Here is an 18,659-nt window from a genome sequence, read left to right as displayed (position 1 = left end):
CACTGGTTTTACTTTCATTTCAGTCATTAATACACTACTGGCCATTAAAATTGGTACACCAAGAAGAAATGCAGATGATAAACGGATATTCATTGGACAAATATATTACACTAGAACTGACATGTGATTACATTTTCACGCAATTTGGGTGCATAGATCCTGAGAATCAGTACCCAGAACAACCACCTCTGGCCGTAATAACGGCCTTGATACGTCTGGAAATTGAGTCAAACAGAGCTTGGATGGCGTGTACAGGTACAGCTGCCCATGCAGCTTCAACACGATGCTACAGTTCATCAAGAGCAGTGACTGGCGTATTGTGACAAGCCAGTTGCTCGACCACCAATGACCAGATGTTTTCAATTGGTCAGAGATCTGGAGAATGTGCTGGCCAGGGCAGCAGTCTAACATATCCTGTATCCAGAAAGGCCCATACAGGACCTGCAACATGCAGTCGTGCATTATCCTGCTGCAATGCAGGGTTTCGCAGGGATCGAATGAAGGGTAGAGCCACGGGTCGTAACCGATCTGAAATGTAACTTCCACTGTTCAAAGTGCCGTCAATGCGAACAAGAGGTGACCGAGACGTGTAACCAGTGGCACCCCATACCATCACGCCGGGTGGTACGCCAGTATGGCGATGACGAATACACGCTTTCAAATGTGCGTTCACCGCGATGTCGCCAAACACGGATGCAACCATCATGATGCTCTAAAGAGAACCTGGAGATAATCCATGCTGCTGCAAACGTCGTCGAACTGTTCATGCAGATGGTTGTTGTCTTGCAAACGTCCCTATCTGTTGACTCATAGATCGAGACATAGCTGCACGATCCGTTACGGTCATGCGGATAAGATGCCTGTCATCTCGACTGCTAGTGATACGAGGCCGTTGGGATCCAGCAAGGCGTTCTGTATTACACTCCTGAACCCACCGATTCCATATTCTGCTAACAGTCATTGGATCTCCACCAACACGAGCAGCAATGTCACGATACGATAAACCACAATCACGATAGGCTACAATCCGACCTTTATCAAAGTCGGAAACGTGGTGGTACGCATTTCTCCTCCTCACACAAGGCATCACAACAATGTTTCACCAGGCAACGCCGTTCAACTGCTGTCTGTATATGAGAAATCAGTTGGAAACTTTCCTCATGTCAGCACGTTGTAGGTTTCGCCACCGGCGCCAACCTTGTGTGAATGCTGTGAAAAGCTTTGCGTATCACAGCATCTTCTTCCTGTGGGTTAAATTTCGCATCTGTAGCACTTCATCTTTGTGTTGAACCAATTTTAACTGCCAGTAGTTTATTATGTTCAAGCATATACATTGTGTATGAAAAGTAATAAATTTAAGGGATGTTTTCCATCCATGAGCAGGCATGGATCAAAAATTTAAACTATGCAGCTGCCAAAGCTTAAAGAACACACTTTCTACGTCTTGCAATATAAACATTAATGACCATAAAACTGAGATGAGGTCCCCAAAACTACCAAAAATTTGGCACCCAAAACATTTTCATCAGCTTCGTAGGTGCATATATTTTGGTAAAAGTAGCACAAGAACTTAGGTGAATCTCTCCATACAATTATGATTTATGCCTGGTTAAGATGGGCTATCCACGATGTACAATGGATTTTGTGACACTTTTAAGGACACGCAGTTTTCATCAGATGTATTGAAAAATCTAATCAGTAATATATCCTTGTTCAGAACAGTGTTGTTTCAGTATACAAAATCAGGGGCTTATAAGTTAATAGTACTTTCCATAAAAGTTATACAGAGTTTGCATTTTAGCAAGCACGTAGGTGGAGTATATATATAGGACTTCTATCTACAAGAAGCTTGGGATATGGAACCACAGGAGATATTGAGCTGAAACTTTGTACACATTCGCCCAAGATACTGTTGAACCAACTCGAAAAAATTCAATGGATTCAGAGATAGTAGAGTGGTGACCCTGTCTAAATGGGGAGGTGGTACGACCCAGGTATGAATACTACCAAACGTTAGGCTACTAAGTCTTAGTTGCAAAATACTGACAAGACTTATTTACAGAAGAGTGGAAGTACTCACAAAAGCCAACTTCTAAGATCAGTTTGTGGTCTGGAGAAAAGTAAGAACACTTGAGAAAATAATGACCTTATGATTTATCTTCCAAGACAGACCGAAGAACAGCAAATTTACATTACAACATTTGTGGATTTATAAAACTTTATAACATTAACTACACTGCTCAACAGAATTAGGGGAACACGACTTTGGGCAACCGCCATACTCAATTGTGTAATAATTAAGGACTGGGTACATTACCAATCATACGTTTATCTTTCACAAATTAGATACACAACACAACATTATTACATCCTCATTCCTCTACAAAACAAGAACTGAAATGTCAGACAGATGTCTGAAACAAAATGAAAACATTCATTCTTACTACCACCCTGGGTGATTTTCATTGCACTCTGAGGGCTTCAATAATGTGTAAGTCCTTTGTGAGCATGTATCATTACATGACGCCTATGTGGCATGCTCCATGTAAGTCTACAGAGGTTACACTATGGGACCTGCCCCCTCCCCACCACCTTCTTCAGTGCGAGTCTTTTAGAGTTCCTAAAGAGTCTGGGCTGGCACAGGACAAACATGTCTGTGAAGCAAGTCCCACATATGCTCGATGGAGTTTAGGAGAACTCACTGCTGGCTGTTCCACTACTCCACTGTACAGACTTCGCAAGACATCTCTGGTGATGCCCTCAACATAGCCCACCACGATATGTAGCAGCCACTACGATCTAACAGGATGTGTTCTATGTACTGCCTGTTAGTAAGGTGATCGTAGACAATGACTAAATCTCTAAGGCTGTCAACGCTGATGCCTCGCTACACCAGTGCAGAACCTTGGCTGAATGTCTATTTCCTGGACATCTGGCAGGTACTGCTCACTATGGAGTCTCCACAAACAAATGTGACCATCACTTTGTATCAAAGAAGATCTGGACTCAATGGTGAATAACACGTTTTCCCAGTTATAGAGTTGCCAGTTGACATGGGAATCACAGAACTGAAGGAATACTGTTATATGTCATGCCAAGTGAGGGTACTCTTAACAGAACAGCTGGGTTGTAAGGTCCTTTCCTGCAAACTGTTTCTTACAGCCTAATCAGACACAGAAGTTGCTGTGGTCTTTCTGAGATTGTCTTGCACTGCTTTGGCAGTATCTATAGAACTTGCAATGGAGAGATGGCCAGATATTGCTCTTCATGTGGTGTTGTAACATGTCAGTGACATTGTCTGAAATTGCCTTATGTACTGACCCGGCCCCTTCTAGCATGTCTACAACCTATGGATGACAGACATTTGCAGCAAAACAGTGGAATAGCCATTCTCCTTGGATCAAGTAGACTGTCCTTACAACTTGCACTGCATTCAAATGGTTTATTACCAATGCATCATTGAACATGATGTCCACAAATGACAACTGCCATCTGTGTAATTTGCTAGAGAACACTGAGACACCAGTACTCACTTTCTTCTGACAAGTCAACTGATACGCCAGTAGATTGTTAATGACTTTACTTGTAGCATAAATTGAAAGCCAAGATCTAAAACTATGCAGTAAGCCCACAGGTACCACCTCTATCAAAATAGGTTAAAACATACTGAATGTTGATACACATAATCTCCTAATTCCTTTAAAAATGGTTCAAATGGCTCTAAGCACTATGGAACTTAACAGCTGAGGTCATCAGTCACCTAGACTTAGAACTACTTAAACCTAACTAACCTAAGGACATCACACACACCCATGCCCGAGGCAGGATTCGAACCTGTGACCATAGCAGCAGTGCGGTTCCGGACTGAAGCACCTAGAACCACTCCTTAATTCCCTTAAGCAGTGTAGAATACTCTCTTCGAAATCTTGAATGTAGCAGGGATTAAATGCAAGCAGCTTTGGCTACAACTTGTATGGAAATTACACCGCAGTTCTAATCTTAAGAAAATTAAAAGGGAACGCTGTGATGAGGCAGGGTAGCTGCCTATCCCCAGAGCATACTAAGTAAAAAAAAAAAAAAAAAAAAAAAACAACAAAGGAGAAATCTGGAATGGGAATTAGAAGTTCACAGAGGAAGAAATTAAAACTTTCCTGTCAACAGGTGGCAAAGGATTTGGTTGAGCAGTTTAATAGGGTGAATGTAAAAGGAAATGAGAAAGTGAAAGAACAGACGAGTTTTGCTATTTGGTCAGCAAAAGTCTGATCATGGAACTTTGCAAATTAAGAGATAGGCAACATTATTTCAGGGAATGGAAAATAAAGTCAAATTTACAAAAAAATAAAGTCTGCATTGTGAGCCCACTTTTTAGTAGAATGTTACATCCAGCCTGGATGTATGAACTGATGCTGTGCATTGTCCTCTTGAAAAACGGCTCCATAGCATTGTCGCAGGAGAAGTAACAAAGTAACACCGCTGTGACTCTCCAAAACAATTGAAGAGAGGGACCTCACCCCAGGTTGCCATCAAACTTGCCAACAACTGTAATTTGGGGTAGTGCAGAATGCAATTCATCACTGAACACAGTGCAATGCCAGTCATCTATGTTCAATGTTTCCCAGTCATGAATCCAATCCAAACATAGTCCTTGGCATTATAACGCTAATGAAAGCATTGTTACTTAACAGTAATTTCTAGTCCAGCAGCTGCCAGTCTCCAACCAACGGTGCATGATAACACAAAATGTTGCAAGAAATCTCAGAAGGCAGGTGCAGCTGTATGACGTGTTTAGTGCACAATAAAGCGATCCTCCCATGTGGTGGTCAGAAGTTCCCACGCAATACAACACCAGGCAACAGTCGCATCCAAATGCCCCACACATTTGACCAGCCAGCCAGAGACCCACAATGAGGCTCATTTCAAAGTCTGCCAAGTGCTGTTAATGCTGTCTCTCACACACATGTGGTGTCTTCATGTCCTTCAAAGTAATCATTCAAATTCTACTGCTGTTCACATTCCTCCTATACAGGCCTGGTAACAATACGAATGTACTGTGGTGGTCATTCACCTTGTCAAAGAGAACTGCAACTCTCATAATTTACATAACCACCGATCATGTGTACACATCCGAAGTTAGACTGACATCCGACCATGTCTTCTCTGTGCTTCATTTATTTTTTGTCAGGTAACGTGTATTCAACATTTTTTCTGAAGGTGTTTGAGTGTAGCCTTGTACAAAAGTGAAATGTAGATGATAAAGAAAACAAGAGAAGAGAATCACTGTAAATGCAGAGGTACAGGAGAACGCTGAATGTTAGTGTATCAGATATTTAATGAACTGAATTGGGGAGAAAAGAAATTACTGGCACAAATAGGCTAAATGAAGGGATTGAAATAGGCTAAATGAAGGGATTGGTCGAGGTGAAATCTTCGGAGGCATCAAGGAATCATGAGATCAAAGCCTGACAAGTTCAGATGGATGTAAGGCAGTTACACAGAGATGATCAGGATCGCACAGGATAGGATAGTGTGGGTAGCTGCACCAACTCTGTCCTCGGATCATAGACCACAATTAAAGGAAAGAATAGCAAGAACTTCTAAGAAAATTCCATGGAATGGCAAAACTGCATTTTTAATCAACTATTTCCTTCTAAATGCACAAGGGGGCTTCAAGAAGTAAGTGGCAGATTCATTATACTATTTTGCAACATAGTCATCCAGTACCTGTAACCAATTTCATAGTTCCTTGATGACAGAAATCCACTCATTGCTCACAGAGCCAACTGGGAACCACTGTGTGAATGCCATCAGCTTGCTCAAAAGATGAAAATTGCATGATATGTGATCTGGGCTTCTGATCAGCATCACCCATATCTGTGCAGCATGGGTCCAGCTGTCGGCATGATTTTACTATGGCTGGATGTGACACTGAATTTGGTCCATTTACTGCCAGACTGATGACAAATTTATGTATACAATTTAGATGTTTGCCTACAAGAATATTACTCTTCTTGGTACTTCAATTTTGGAGAATGTTCCTTAACATTTCAGTTGCATATCTGACTTACTTTCTGAAGTCCCTACATAAAAAAGGGTTATAAAAAGTGAATCTCACTACAAAGATTCAGTGTTTCTGTCATCTGCCATGTCCAGCACTTTAAAAACAAGTGTTTCCTGTTCACAAAATTTTATTATTATTTGTAGATGCAGTGAACACGGAGTTTCAAATTTTATCTGGGTATAGTCACATAAAGGGTTTGTTAAATGCATCATGAATATATACTAATTTTGAGTTATGATGTGTGTAACTTCACTTGTATAACCTTGCTGGTTTCACAAGATTGACTTCTTCTCAGGAAATGCTGATACAGAGATTAATTTATTTGTGCTGTCCTGTGACCTTTAATGGAGAGCAAAAATATTAAATAATGAAATATCAAGATTCTTTCAGTATTCAGAATTACATTTCAAAGGACAATACACTTCCTCTAACTATTTATCAAACGTGAAATTTGGGAAAGAACAATGACTACAATTCACAGCCAATCATTTTATAAGACTGATCTATATTTACGAAAACTTACCTATGGAAATATCTGTAACTTATTAAACAAACTTATTAACAACAATCTACTCTCTGTTAATGTAAGACTATTTACAGACTATTTAAGAACGATTTATCCACATTTCTTAATAAGGAATTAAGGCCAGCCCCTCCTTTCACAAAACAGCAATAATGATTTAGGTGTAAAAACTGTTACAACTCCATTTCAATTTAAGGAAAAAATTTCAAACCAAACTAGGAGAGAAGTTTATCCAGTAGAGAAGCTTGCAACAGATACATTCACCGAAACTGCAGTAGGGCTAACTGAAATTATTTTCCTTAACAGAATTAATTGATTTAAATGTCCAAATGCCTCAGTTCACAGAAAATAAATTTCTCCCTCTCTCTCACACACTGGCTTCATAACTGGGGCGACGTCTCTCCCAGTTTGGTGAAAATTTTTATGCAGTTCTTCTGATGAAATTGAGGTGTCCCAGTTCTTGCTCCTCATTCATTATTGTCACTGCTGTGCTTAAGTTCAGTGATTGAAGAAACTTCTGCTCTAGAGTGTGTGTAGTGATATTTTACTGTTTAAAGGTATTCCTGTTTGTGAAATTACAGACTACAAGTTCAGTGGAAAAAATCTTAAATAATTTCGGCTCTACTAGCAACTGTTTTTAAGACCGCATCCATTCATGACCACAACTTCATCCTCCTCTGCTTATATAGCAAAGAAACCATAAGACCACACGAAACTAACAACATTTTTTGTTTATACTAACATATCATACTTATAACAAACTTACAGCATGTTTTTAATTTGTTTCACTAGTCACTACCTTGTTGGTGACACTGATGATGTCGTCATTCTCTATTTCTCTCATACAATTAATAATAGTAGTAATAATAATAATAATAATTATTATCTGGCAAATTTTGGTCATGTTGTTGCAAAACAATTGTTACAAACAATTCTAATGTGCCACACCTCCCCATCAACCCACAAATCAGTTATTGTGATGGCAATAGCAACTCACCGGCAATATCACTGTTTTCTCCTGACAACAATAAGATTAGCGATATTGATATAATTTCATGATTTAAAAAGTTAAACAGCAATGCAATAATGCAGTAAAACACTCCTAAGGTATCCAATGGTCATAATTGTATGGCCATTTATTGGTTCAACATGGGAAGCAAGGTGTTGTCAACTGAAACAACTTTCGTCCAGCATATCAACATACCAGAACATAGGTAATACACTGAATTATCAATGCTATTACAGACTTCTTTGTCTCCCCTTCTAGTGGGGATCTCCCCATTTGCTCTAGAAATATCCTCATTAAGCATACTTATACATTTTGTGTGTGTTCTGAACTATTTATTTTCCTTGTATTTCCATGACAGTTCCTATTATCATTGCAATATGGACCTTGGATGAATAAGTTAATAAACTTCATTCTGAAATCTATTTTAGCCCAACATATTCTTACAATTTCTAAAATAATTTCGGCACCTACTTATATAAATCTGATGGCTATGCCAGATGCTTGAACACATCAAAGAGTTATTACTGCATGAATTCTTCCACTTGCTTGTAGCTGTTCTTTCATTTCTGATGAACGTTAGTTCCCCATTTTTACAGCACTCACAAAAATGCATATTACAATGTCATTCAAGGCCTTCATGCTGCAAATCTGCCTTTTGTCTCGGCTAAAAGTTGACATATGATGCATTTGCTATGGTATGTCAATGCACACAAAACTGCCCCTCCACTAGCTGTCAAAAATACAACCAACTGCGTCATTTGCTATCTGATCATGGCATACATTTCTGAAGTAGCTAAAATACAGAAACTGGCAAGAAATAAAGTTATTCTCATGTAATTAAATCTGTTGGTGTTTACCATCATCGTGGTGGCAAAAATGACATTTTATCACAAGAAAATAATTTAATATATCAAACACAGTTGTCAGTCGTGTGTAAATCCCAAAATGTACTAGATCAAGGCTTTCTATGTATCATCTTGTGACTTCTCAAGTCTATAACAATGCAAAAGAATTCCTCTTAATTTTTCCAGATTGTTTACATACTGCCTTATTTCATGCAGCATACACCTGTGTGTGCATCCATGCCTACACCTCCATACACACAGATAAAACCAGAAGCCTAATAGAACCACTCTGAGTGTGGTGAACATTCATACTGAACAAATAGGGCCTACATTACAATCAGGTGCATCAATACACAAAAACCTTTCTCCCCTCCTACAATTGACACGGTGCACTTTAAGCACACGTACTTTTTACAAAACTATGACAAAATAAAGTTTAAAAAATTACTACCAACAGGACACTACAAAGAATAACAGCTGTTGGTACATGATCTTACAGTTGAGAAATGCCTGAAGGGGAAGAATGATCACTGCTCAAGGATGTAGTGATGCTGCTGAAATGTCTGCCTATATCACCATGCATAAATTCAAATTTAACCGCAGGTAAATTTAACATATACAATATATGAATGAAAACAACGCACATGATGTTCACATTCCTAATATCCCAAACTGTCAACTATTTGACATATGACAACATTCCTACACTTTATGAAGAACACTTCACTGTGTCACCACATTAGTACTAACACTAAATTGAAAATCTAAAATTCTGAATTAAAATGTTACAGTATTAGTGTATCTTATATTGTGCCAAGAATCACTTTAACACTTTCAGAAATTGCATGATATGGCAAACCAACTGAACATTTGGTTACAGGGAGAAGCAGCGTGGTAGCAATACCCTAATTAAAATTTACACACAGAGACTGTATGTGAAGAGACTATTAAGATACAGCAAACTCAACTGTATTCACAGTGTGTTTCCCAAATTTTAAATTTAAGAGTTCTATACAAAATAAAAACAGTTAAATCCTCAAATTGTTTAGGCCTACTTCAATAAACAAACAAGTCACAGAGTAAATTTAATTTGTTAATGATCTTGTTAGGGAATTTCATTTTGCATGTGAAAATCAACTGCAAAAGATGATCCCACCCACATTTCACATTACTGCCCCGAATCACCATGCACAACAGACTATATTCAGATACAAAGAATGATAGCCACAAAATTGAAACGTGAGGTATAAGACTTTCTGTCTAATTAAAATGAAGATAGGTAACATTCAAAACATTAAATCAACTACGTTATGAAAAATTTATTTTTATTGTTAGCCTACAGCTATCCTATCCTTTCCCTCCTGAAGTTATAAGCATTAATTCAAACAAGCAGAAAACCTGAATTTTAACAATTTACTTAAAATTGTTTGGTCAAGAAATTCTTTTCTTATTCAACAGTTCATTAGTTGTTCTTTTACAAATATGATCCCAATATGTAATTTTGTTCTTGTTAATCATCTATACAAATGTTACAAAACATTCTTCCAATTAAGAAATACGTTTACAGCCTTAAACACAGATGTCAATGGGAATTGGTAATATTCAATTCTGGTCTGCAAAACATAGGGTATTTATGAAAATGCTAAAAAACACAGGAAGTGAGCGGTTTGCCAAAATGTGTGCAACACCTTCCTCTTCACAGTGCATTCCTGAATATTAAAAGTAATGCAGATATTATCTATGTGATGTACCTGTCACTACCGGCCATAATTCAATTACAAAACTGTTTGAAATTTCTAATATTATGACTTAGCAGTTGTTGTTCTAAGTGGCAGCTGATTTCTAAGCACCAACAAGATTACTGGGACTGACAAATTTTACAGTAAAAGGCTGTTTTTGTCAAAGGTAAATATAAACAAAACACTGCCTTTCCATGTTTTTTACATATCTGACTCAGAGATTCAGTCTTAAACACTATCATCATGGCATAACACTGGCCACATTTATAAGAACACTTCACTAGTGTAGGTGCGATTATTCCCTTTTAAGCTTTCTGGAGCTATTTACTTCCCCACCATACACCAAGATTGTTCATATAGTATCATCTTCAGTACTCCCATTTCTAGTGAAATACACAGTCCTTTCTCTTTTTTTATTAATGTAACTGTAAAATGAGTTTGTAAAAATTGAAAACCTACAAGTTTGCTCTGCTATGTCAATCACACTCCCCATTCTACTCTGCACTGGAAGGAACATTTTTCATACTTATGCCTATACTATGGCATTTGTTTAATTGGTTTTAGGTTATATCCTCCTATTAACCAGTTAATTTGCTAAAGTATCTCTACATATCTTAACAGGATTCCACTAAATTAGCCTTCATTGTAAACACTAGCAACCATGGAAATAAATACTAAATTCCATCCACAAAAATCGAACTAGCCTACATTAAGCTCTCTAAAAGCGTTTACTCTCTTCAACATAATGTAACATAAAGGCAGCTGACTGGAATCCTTCCTGCCAACTAATCAAAACTGCCAACTTTCCTATTAACACACAATAGATACGTTTTGGCCGTCCTGTATGAATGATTGATTTCTTTATTAATCCATGTTAAACTCATGCGCGTGAAAATGATTGTGTAAACTGCAAATGAAAAGCTTTAACTAATATTCTTATAAGCCATGGCATTGCAACCTCAGTTAAGTCATTGTCAAAACACTTCAAATACGAATGCAAATTAAATACATACTTGCAACTGAGGTGGAAAACTGATCCGCACATCAGAACGACTAAATATCGAGACCTGACGGAGAGCTGCATTGAACATTCTCGGGGCAGACATTACACGCAGATTTTGTATATAAATTCAATAAGCTGTAAACGTAATATACTGAAGACAAGAGTGAAAACAAGGACTGGACAATGAAATTTTTAAGCTACCTGATGCATACCGGAAACACACGAAAATTTTACTACCTCTTTACACCTTATATCAGTATGCATACTGGCCAAGTCTCCCGATACTGATCAACCAAGTGTCATTCACTAAATTCGACACGTCAGTACATACGGTAATGTTTTGCAAATTGTACGTGTAACTAGCATGTGGCGATTCTTCACGCTAATCTTAGAACTTATATCCACTACTAAACTTTAGCTTGACACATTAGACAAAAAAAAATGAGCCGAGAAGACTCCTAATTTCCAAAATACCAAGACACGATGGGCTCTAACTTATGGGTGTGCAAAACGCACATTCGAATGCATAACGAACAAAACTCACCCCGGTCTTCCGAAAGAACATAACTTTTGTCTTGAGCAGTCAATCCCAGTATTTTAGAACAACACTTCCACATTACTGAGTTTCGCTCTAAACACAGATCACGAACATACTTACATTGTCTCCTGAACATTACTATGCCACAAGATGTCTCTCTGCTAAGTTCATTGAAACCTCGGCCCCTCGAGGCCATCACAATTTTCACATATATGACTATATTTTTTAATCTTTACCTCAGAAACGTCGTCCTCCTCGCTTTCTGACGAATCAGTCATAAATCTTGGCTGCAGTTCTGAATACGTCTCCGTTTCAGATTTCGTTGGGCTCGAGTTAGAAGATATGGGAGTCGACGATTTCCCTATATCGTGCTGTACATTCACTTTTTCAAGTTTTTGGTTATCTGACGTGGATCCTTGTGCTACATTCTGCATTTTTAAGTGTACTAATTTCTAAATTACATCAAACTGCGTTTACAACTCACAGAATACACAAATACACAGTATCCTGGCAATATTTCTATTACTATCTCCGTCATTCACGCAAGTTAATACCCGCCATGTCTACTATGGTAAAGTTCCCGGATGCCTCAACCAAGGAAACCTTGCCTGCCATCTATTGGCAAACATATAAAACTCAGAGGTAACAAAATAGAGGAAAGCTCAGTGCTGAACTCTGAAGGCTGAAACTATAAACTTCCAGTTTTCTGCGGAATATTGCGGTGTTCCTTTTCTTCGAATAAAATTGCATTCTTACATATTGCGCTACTGTCCATGATGGAACACTATCAGGTACTATATGTTTTCTCACATCACAGTATCGAAAGAGGTATACATTGTGTTTGTGGTGGTAACAGATATTTCGAACAACTAAAATTTTGCCATACAGGATTAAATTATGAAATTAAATGTCGTTAATTAAACATTGCAGCTCCCAAAATTGCTAACATACGGCTACCAGATTAATGTTATAGTTTAACAAATCACTGTATATCGTATATTACAAACGTCCCCACTCACGAGAAACAAAAGTAAAGTTACGAATAAAATAGACAAACCTGGAGGATACGTCGTCAAAAAAAGTGATTTCGCAAAAACTGACATGGGCAGACACATATTTAGGTTTTTCTTCAAATCTTCACCTTAGAAACATAAATTAACAAATGTAGACGAGTAGTGTTAATAGATTCTTTCTTCGTACATGCCAGTTAAGGAAGACGGGGGGAACTAGCTCTTTATTTTCATAGAGATTCGGTTCTTCAAACACTCCAAAAATGCTTATGGCGTGCGATATATTAACGAATAGAGAATATTACTTTTCACACCCTTCACCTAACTTGTTCCAATAATGTACAAACAAAATGGAACTGTACTTTAGGTATAACCGAATGACGTAACTTCATACATTTGTTAAGACACTGACCACAGATTCGGGATAATGGAGATTCATGTCCGACCACGCTTATTTAAGTGTTCCATTTCCTTTCCACGTCACTTCAGGCAAATACTACGATGGTTCCTTTTAAAAAGACGTCCTCTCGTTATCAAAAACTGTGTTTCTCCATATGTCCATATACCTTTATATACCTGTCTAAGGCGTCTGATTGCGTGGATCGTTCAAAAATGATGGAGAAACTATATCAGTAAGTCAGTATGGGATACCAGGAGGATGCTATGATACAGCAAAAACGTAGGAAACAATGCAGAGAAAGCAGACAACAAGTAAAGGATGTATAGTCAGTTACATATCTGAACAATAAACTGTCAAGCATGGTGTGTCACAAGGTTCCATACTCAATCCAATACTATTTAGTCTCTATGTAAATAATTTCTTATACATTAAAAATGAGAAATTTAGCATGTAAGCTCATGACACAACAATTATCTATGCAGCTCAGACGGAGGAAACAGTCGTGAATACTGAAAACGGATAAGAGTAGTTCCTATAAAACAGTCCCTCCCCCCCCCCCCCCTAAACAATGCACACAGTGTTTCAAACCAAAAAGTGTGAAATATATAATGTAATATTGAAATAAACAGAGGTGATCAAAGTATCAGCATCATGACATTTTTAGGAACTACAATAGATAAGCATATGACATGGGGGGCGGGGGGGGGGGGGGGGGGGGGGGGGCAAGCGCACTTAGATGCGGTGTAAAAAGGCAAATATTGTGGATGCACATGTTCAGAGAATAATGTATCATAGACCCACATTCCCACATGTGTGCTATTCAATTCATACACAAGGAACTGCACAAAATGGCTGCTGTGCTCAGAAATAAATTTTTTTAATTCAGAAAAGAGCAATGAGGTATACATCTCAGTCCCATTGATAAACACACACACACACACACACACACACACACACACACACACACACCTCCACAGGGAGATTCTGTATCTGAACAGTGTTGACAGTGCACAACAACCTCAGAGTGACTAGTTTCTTTGTGTTGTGTTTTATCTTTGCAGTACAGCTTAGAGTCCTATGTATCTTCCTTGCGCGAACATTCTCTGTACATGTGCCCAATGAATTATATGATAAAGTACCGCTGTCTCACTCTTCTACAAGCGAGTGTTGTTTGGATGCCTATTCATCGGGATTTCCTACAGTGATGTGCAATATGTACATAGAATTTCATATCAGCCTCTGAAATACCCAACAGAGTACATTGCAGTAACAATGGATCATTCCAGCACACAACTGTTGCTTCGACATTTCTGTCAACAGGCGATATTCTTAGTGGCTCTGAAAACATAGTGAACGGCACTGAACAGACATTATACATAGCTAAATCAGAAAGTCACTTTCTGCTTGTGGTAACAACCACAAGAAGCAACTGTATTGTGTGTGTGGCACAATCTGTTCCTCTTATTACCTAATAAACAGTACACATCAGATTGTCAGGTTACAGGAAAGTGTCGATATGGATGACTCTTGTTTTCCTACAACTTCACGGTATCATGACAACAGCCCACATCAATTTTTTTGTGCTTCCACACAGGGAACAATACAAGTGAACTCGTTTATTCCACCACTTGCATCTCAGCTGGGTGGGATACGTGAGAACATTTTCTGTTTTTCTTTCACACTGTGCACGATCATTGGGGCTTTTGTTTGCCAGAACCCTTGGATCACAAGACTTTGTGCCATAAAGACAAATTTTCCTTGAAGTTTCAGCAAAATTGTGTTCTTTGCCTGAACTGCCTCTATTTGAACTAGAGTATCCGAAGACACGGTTTGGTATTACAGAGACTGTAATGACTGGCCACAACGCTGTAGATGGCTCTTTGAAGTTTTCGCTTTAATAAGCAGTGTTGGTGATAATGCGTACCTCATTAGTGATCCGATTTAATCACCTCCTGACACTGAAAAGTCTGAGGAAGCAGAGGCTATTTCTCTCCAGTGCTTATTCAAAAAAGCTGAACAGTAAATACAGCTGTTTGTCTACACAGAGAAACCGGACAGAGAATGCCTTCGCAATTTCGAGGCAGTACAAAGTAAAGTTGTATCTCATGAATTACTGGAGGACACCGAAGTGCAGTTTCAGCCACCTAACTGGAAAGCTTTTGTCTATCCTTCATGCCGGCAGCACCTTTCCTTAACGAAGTATGAGAGTTGCGTGCATAAGTGAATCTGTAAAGTGTAAGTATGTATGTAGTGCAGTGTCATGTTCATAAGGGAAATGATGAGGAAAGACAGAGGGTGAAAAAACCTGGTGCACACATATAGCTGATTCCTCTTAAGGAGCACCAAGTGGGCCACTGAGCTTAACATCCCATCTGATGTATGGATCACCATCAACAATGTCACGTGGCCTCACTTCATTTGACACTACATAGCAGGCAGGCTCACAGATGATGAGGAGAAGACTTCGAGCTACAACGAAGAACAGGCACACTGATGATGGCTCCATACATGTTTCGCTAAACGCCTGGCGCAACTTCCAATAGATGCTACAGGTCATAGTACATTTCAAGAGCACCTGCAATCCAAACACGTGACCTGGACAAGTTTAGCTCAAACTCCTCAGTACAGCTGCAGGTTATAGATACAGACAAGAAGACGAGCCATTATTTCCTCATCTGGTATGAATTGGAGGCGAACACCATTCTGAAAACAATAACTAAGTCAGAAGTTTTGGTGTCTCCGCTGCAGCTGTGGGCCACAAATGACAGAACCATCAAACTGTACAGCATGCCCATTTGCACAGTGGATCTTTGTCCACATGTACCTTTCTTCACAATTCCCAAGGTCAAAGAGCCGTTACTGGGTGAAGAGTTTCATCTTTCTCCTGACTTGCACAGATGTCAAACTTTATCACACTAGCAGTAGAGAATTAGTGAGGGGCATATTAGGTGGACTGCACACACATTCACATATAAGCATGGCAGTTTCTACCACTACAACAGCTGAATGGTGCATAAATACTTTCAGTTCTTTGAAGTTCAACCTGGCTACTATGAACAAGAAGCACGAAGCTGTGAAGTTGAAACACATGAAATTATATGAAGAAACCAAGTTTTACAATCAGCTCTATCCAACAATAGAAGAGAATCAGAAGATACTAAGGAGTATCTGGTTCAACTGAAAGAAGACATGACATGTAGTGAAGAACAACCACAAGTTTTTACTCCCCACATCCAGGCAACTTTAAATGATGTGGAAAATCTCCAGGGTTTGATGAACAACTTCAGTGGTTCCTCCATAAATGATGAGCAGTTTATTTACCTGGATAAGAAGTTGACTAGAATTTTGTCGAGGTTAACTAAGGAGAATATGAAACAATGATGCAGTTCAATGCATTCTAGGATGCGTTATTTAAATTGGATCATCAGTTGCTGCCAAAGGGGACAGAGAAGCTTTGCAGTTTATCACAGTGTCCTTCACACAAGCTTCAAAGGAAACCTCCCAGGTCTATGAAGGTTAAAAATTGCGAAGTCAGTGCAAAACTCCCACATCTCAGTGTTTCTAGTGCTTTGTTCTTCATTGCCCGTTCTCGAGTAAAGACAGGCACAAAATACAACACAGTTGAGAAAATCAGTTCTATGCCGAAAGCCCCTGCAGATAACAAGTAACCTTACTCAGTGTTCAGTGACATGGGCAGGAATTAGACCTGCACACGAATCCAGGACCACATCATGCATATGCCCTGGTCAATAACTTTGCACAAACTACGACGATTGCTGGGCACGTTCTATGATCACCATACACTACAGACAGCTGCAAACCAAGCACCATTAACAGATGCCTTAGCCAGGTAGAATACTGGTGGTAATGCAAGCACTGCAACAGACCGACCAGATGCAACGCGCATTTGATAAAATAAATGATTGTCTACAAGCTGTTATCTTGGCATACACCATACATTCAGTGCCTTTGTCTATTACAACAGATGCCAGTGAAACTACCATAGCATGATTTTACAGCAGACGATAGCTGATCGGAAACAACAACTCTAGTTCTTCTCGCAGAAACTCACAGACCACAATGCTAGTGGTCTGCCTACGACAGGGACTTTTTGGAACTCCATGAAGCAGTCAGGAAGTTTTGTGAGACATGGAAGGACCTTTGGCCTCTGGTGCACTCAATTCTCAGCCGAGGAAGAGACTATATTCCTTGCCATTTCCGCCACCGCGAATTTATTGCAAAATTTACAGCAGATATACAACGTCTGAAGAGAGCCAACAACATCGTGGCTGACTGCTTCTCATCTATCAATATATAGACTGCTAGCGAACCTGGCATTGGTTCACAATTACTAAATATGTATCGGAATTGAATATTTATTCTTAACTCCTTCCCCACTCTTTTTACCACACCCTCCTCCCCTTTATTTGTCCTCATTCTCCTTCTTCCCTCCTTTTTCTGTGCATCACCTCCCATCCTCCTCCCCCTGTCTATGTCCACCTCCTTTCTGTCCTCTTATCAATCTCTCAGACAGTAAATCTTGTTTATTACAAACGAAACCTTGACTGGGAATTGAAGTCACTTAAAATGAGTGGGTGAATCGTTTGGGATCATTGATATATGGGGTATGAGAGAGACCGCTCCAACTGTTGCATCTGTGATGGTAGTAGTTTCAATTACAGTGTTTCACACAGTTTTACTCAATGACTTGGTAGGATTACAAAGTTTTAGACGATTCATATTCTATAGTAGTATTCTAACCATAGCCAACAAGCCATAAATATTACTTTTCTGTAAAACTTACACTGAGATGGAATGAGAAACAGCATTTTGTTTTCTATACACTTGTTGCTTGAAATTGTGAATAAGGAGAAATAATATATATACGAGAAAGAATCAGAACTAATAGTTTACATATATATAGGCGAAACAACGTGTCTAACAGTTTACATGCCCTGCTATCATAATTCAAACTGACTGTGAGAAAGAAAACGAAACCGCACGTTATCATAGCTTAATACAGCATTTTCTTCACCTTAGCCGGTCTTAACAGGAAACGTGCACATCGACATTAAAAATGTATTATCTATGTTTCTCTAAATGTTTACTGGATGCCATATAAAAACTTGAAATAAATGGGTCAAGTACTTGATGAGATTTTAGCAACACGTTTCCTCCTTCTGTATTACGTGTTTTGTGGTTAACATGCCTTGCTGTTGTAATTCAAACTGCTTACGAGAAAGAAAACGAAACTGCACATTATCACAGCCAAGCAGGGCATTTTCTTCCTTTCAGTCAGTGTTAATAGAAAACCTGTACATAGTCGTTTAAAAAAATATACTGTAGTTTACATTTGTCTGAATATTAAAGATTTGTTATGTAAAAATTTGAAGTTAAAGGTCAAGAACGTTTCGAGATTTTAGCAACAACGTCTCCTCTTTCTATATTACAGAATATTTTATTTATTACATATATTACAAAATATTTTATCTATGTCTGTCCAAGTGTTCATCAGAATATTGTGTAAAAATTTG

The 18,659-nt window shown here is 38.6% G+C and overlaps 1 protein-coding gene across 4 annotated transcripts in view; it reads right to left on the bottom strand.

Moving 5' to 3' along the window:
- The window catches only part of LOC124712302 (ankyrin repeat domain-containing protein 17), a 278,433-nt gene extending 266,171 nt beyond the window's left edge, over positions 1-12,262 (bottom strand). For all 4 annotated transcript variants that reach the window (XM_047242597.1, XM_047242611.1, XM_047242618.1 and 1 more), the window contains exon 1: positions 11,952-12,262. In XM_047242597.1, coding sequence (XP_047098553.1) covers positions 11,952-12,149 — 198 coding nt within the window. In that variant the 5' untranslated portion in view covers positions 12,150-12,262. The remainder of the gene's footprint in view (positions 1-11,951) is intronic.
- Between the last annotated feature and the right edge of the window lie 6,397 nt (positions 12,263-18,659).

The sequence above is a fragment of the Schistocerca piceifrons genome, chromosome 1 (genome assembly GCF_021461385.2).
Source record: "Schistocerca piceifrons isolate TAMUIC-IGC-003096 chromosome 1, iqSchPice1.1, whole genome shotgun sequence".
In the NCBI taxonomy this organism is placed as follows: Eukaryota; Metazoa; Arthropoda; class Insecta; order Orthoptera; family Acrididae; genus Schistocerca; species Schistocerca piceifrons.
The sequence above is the reverse complement of the archived record's forward strand: the minus strand, read 5'-3'. Positions and strand labels throughout refer to the sequence as shown.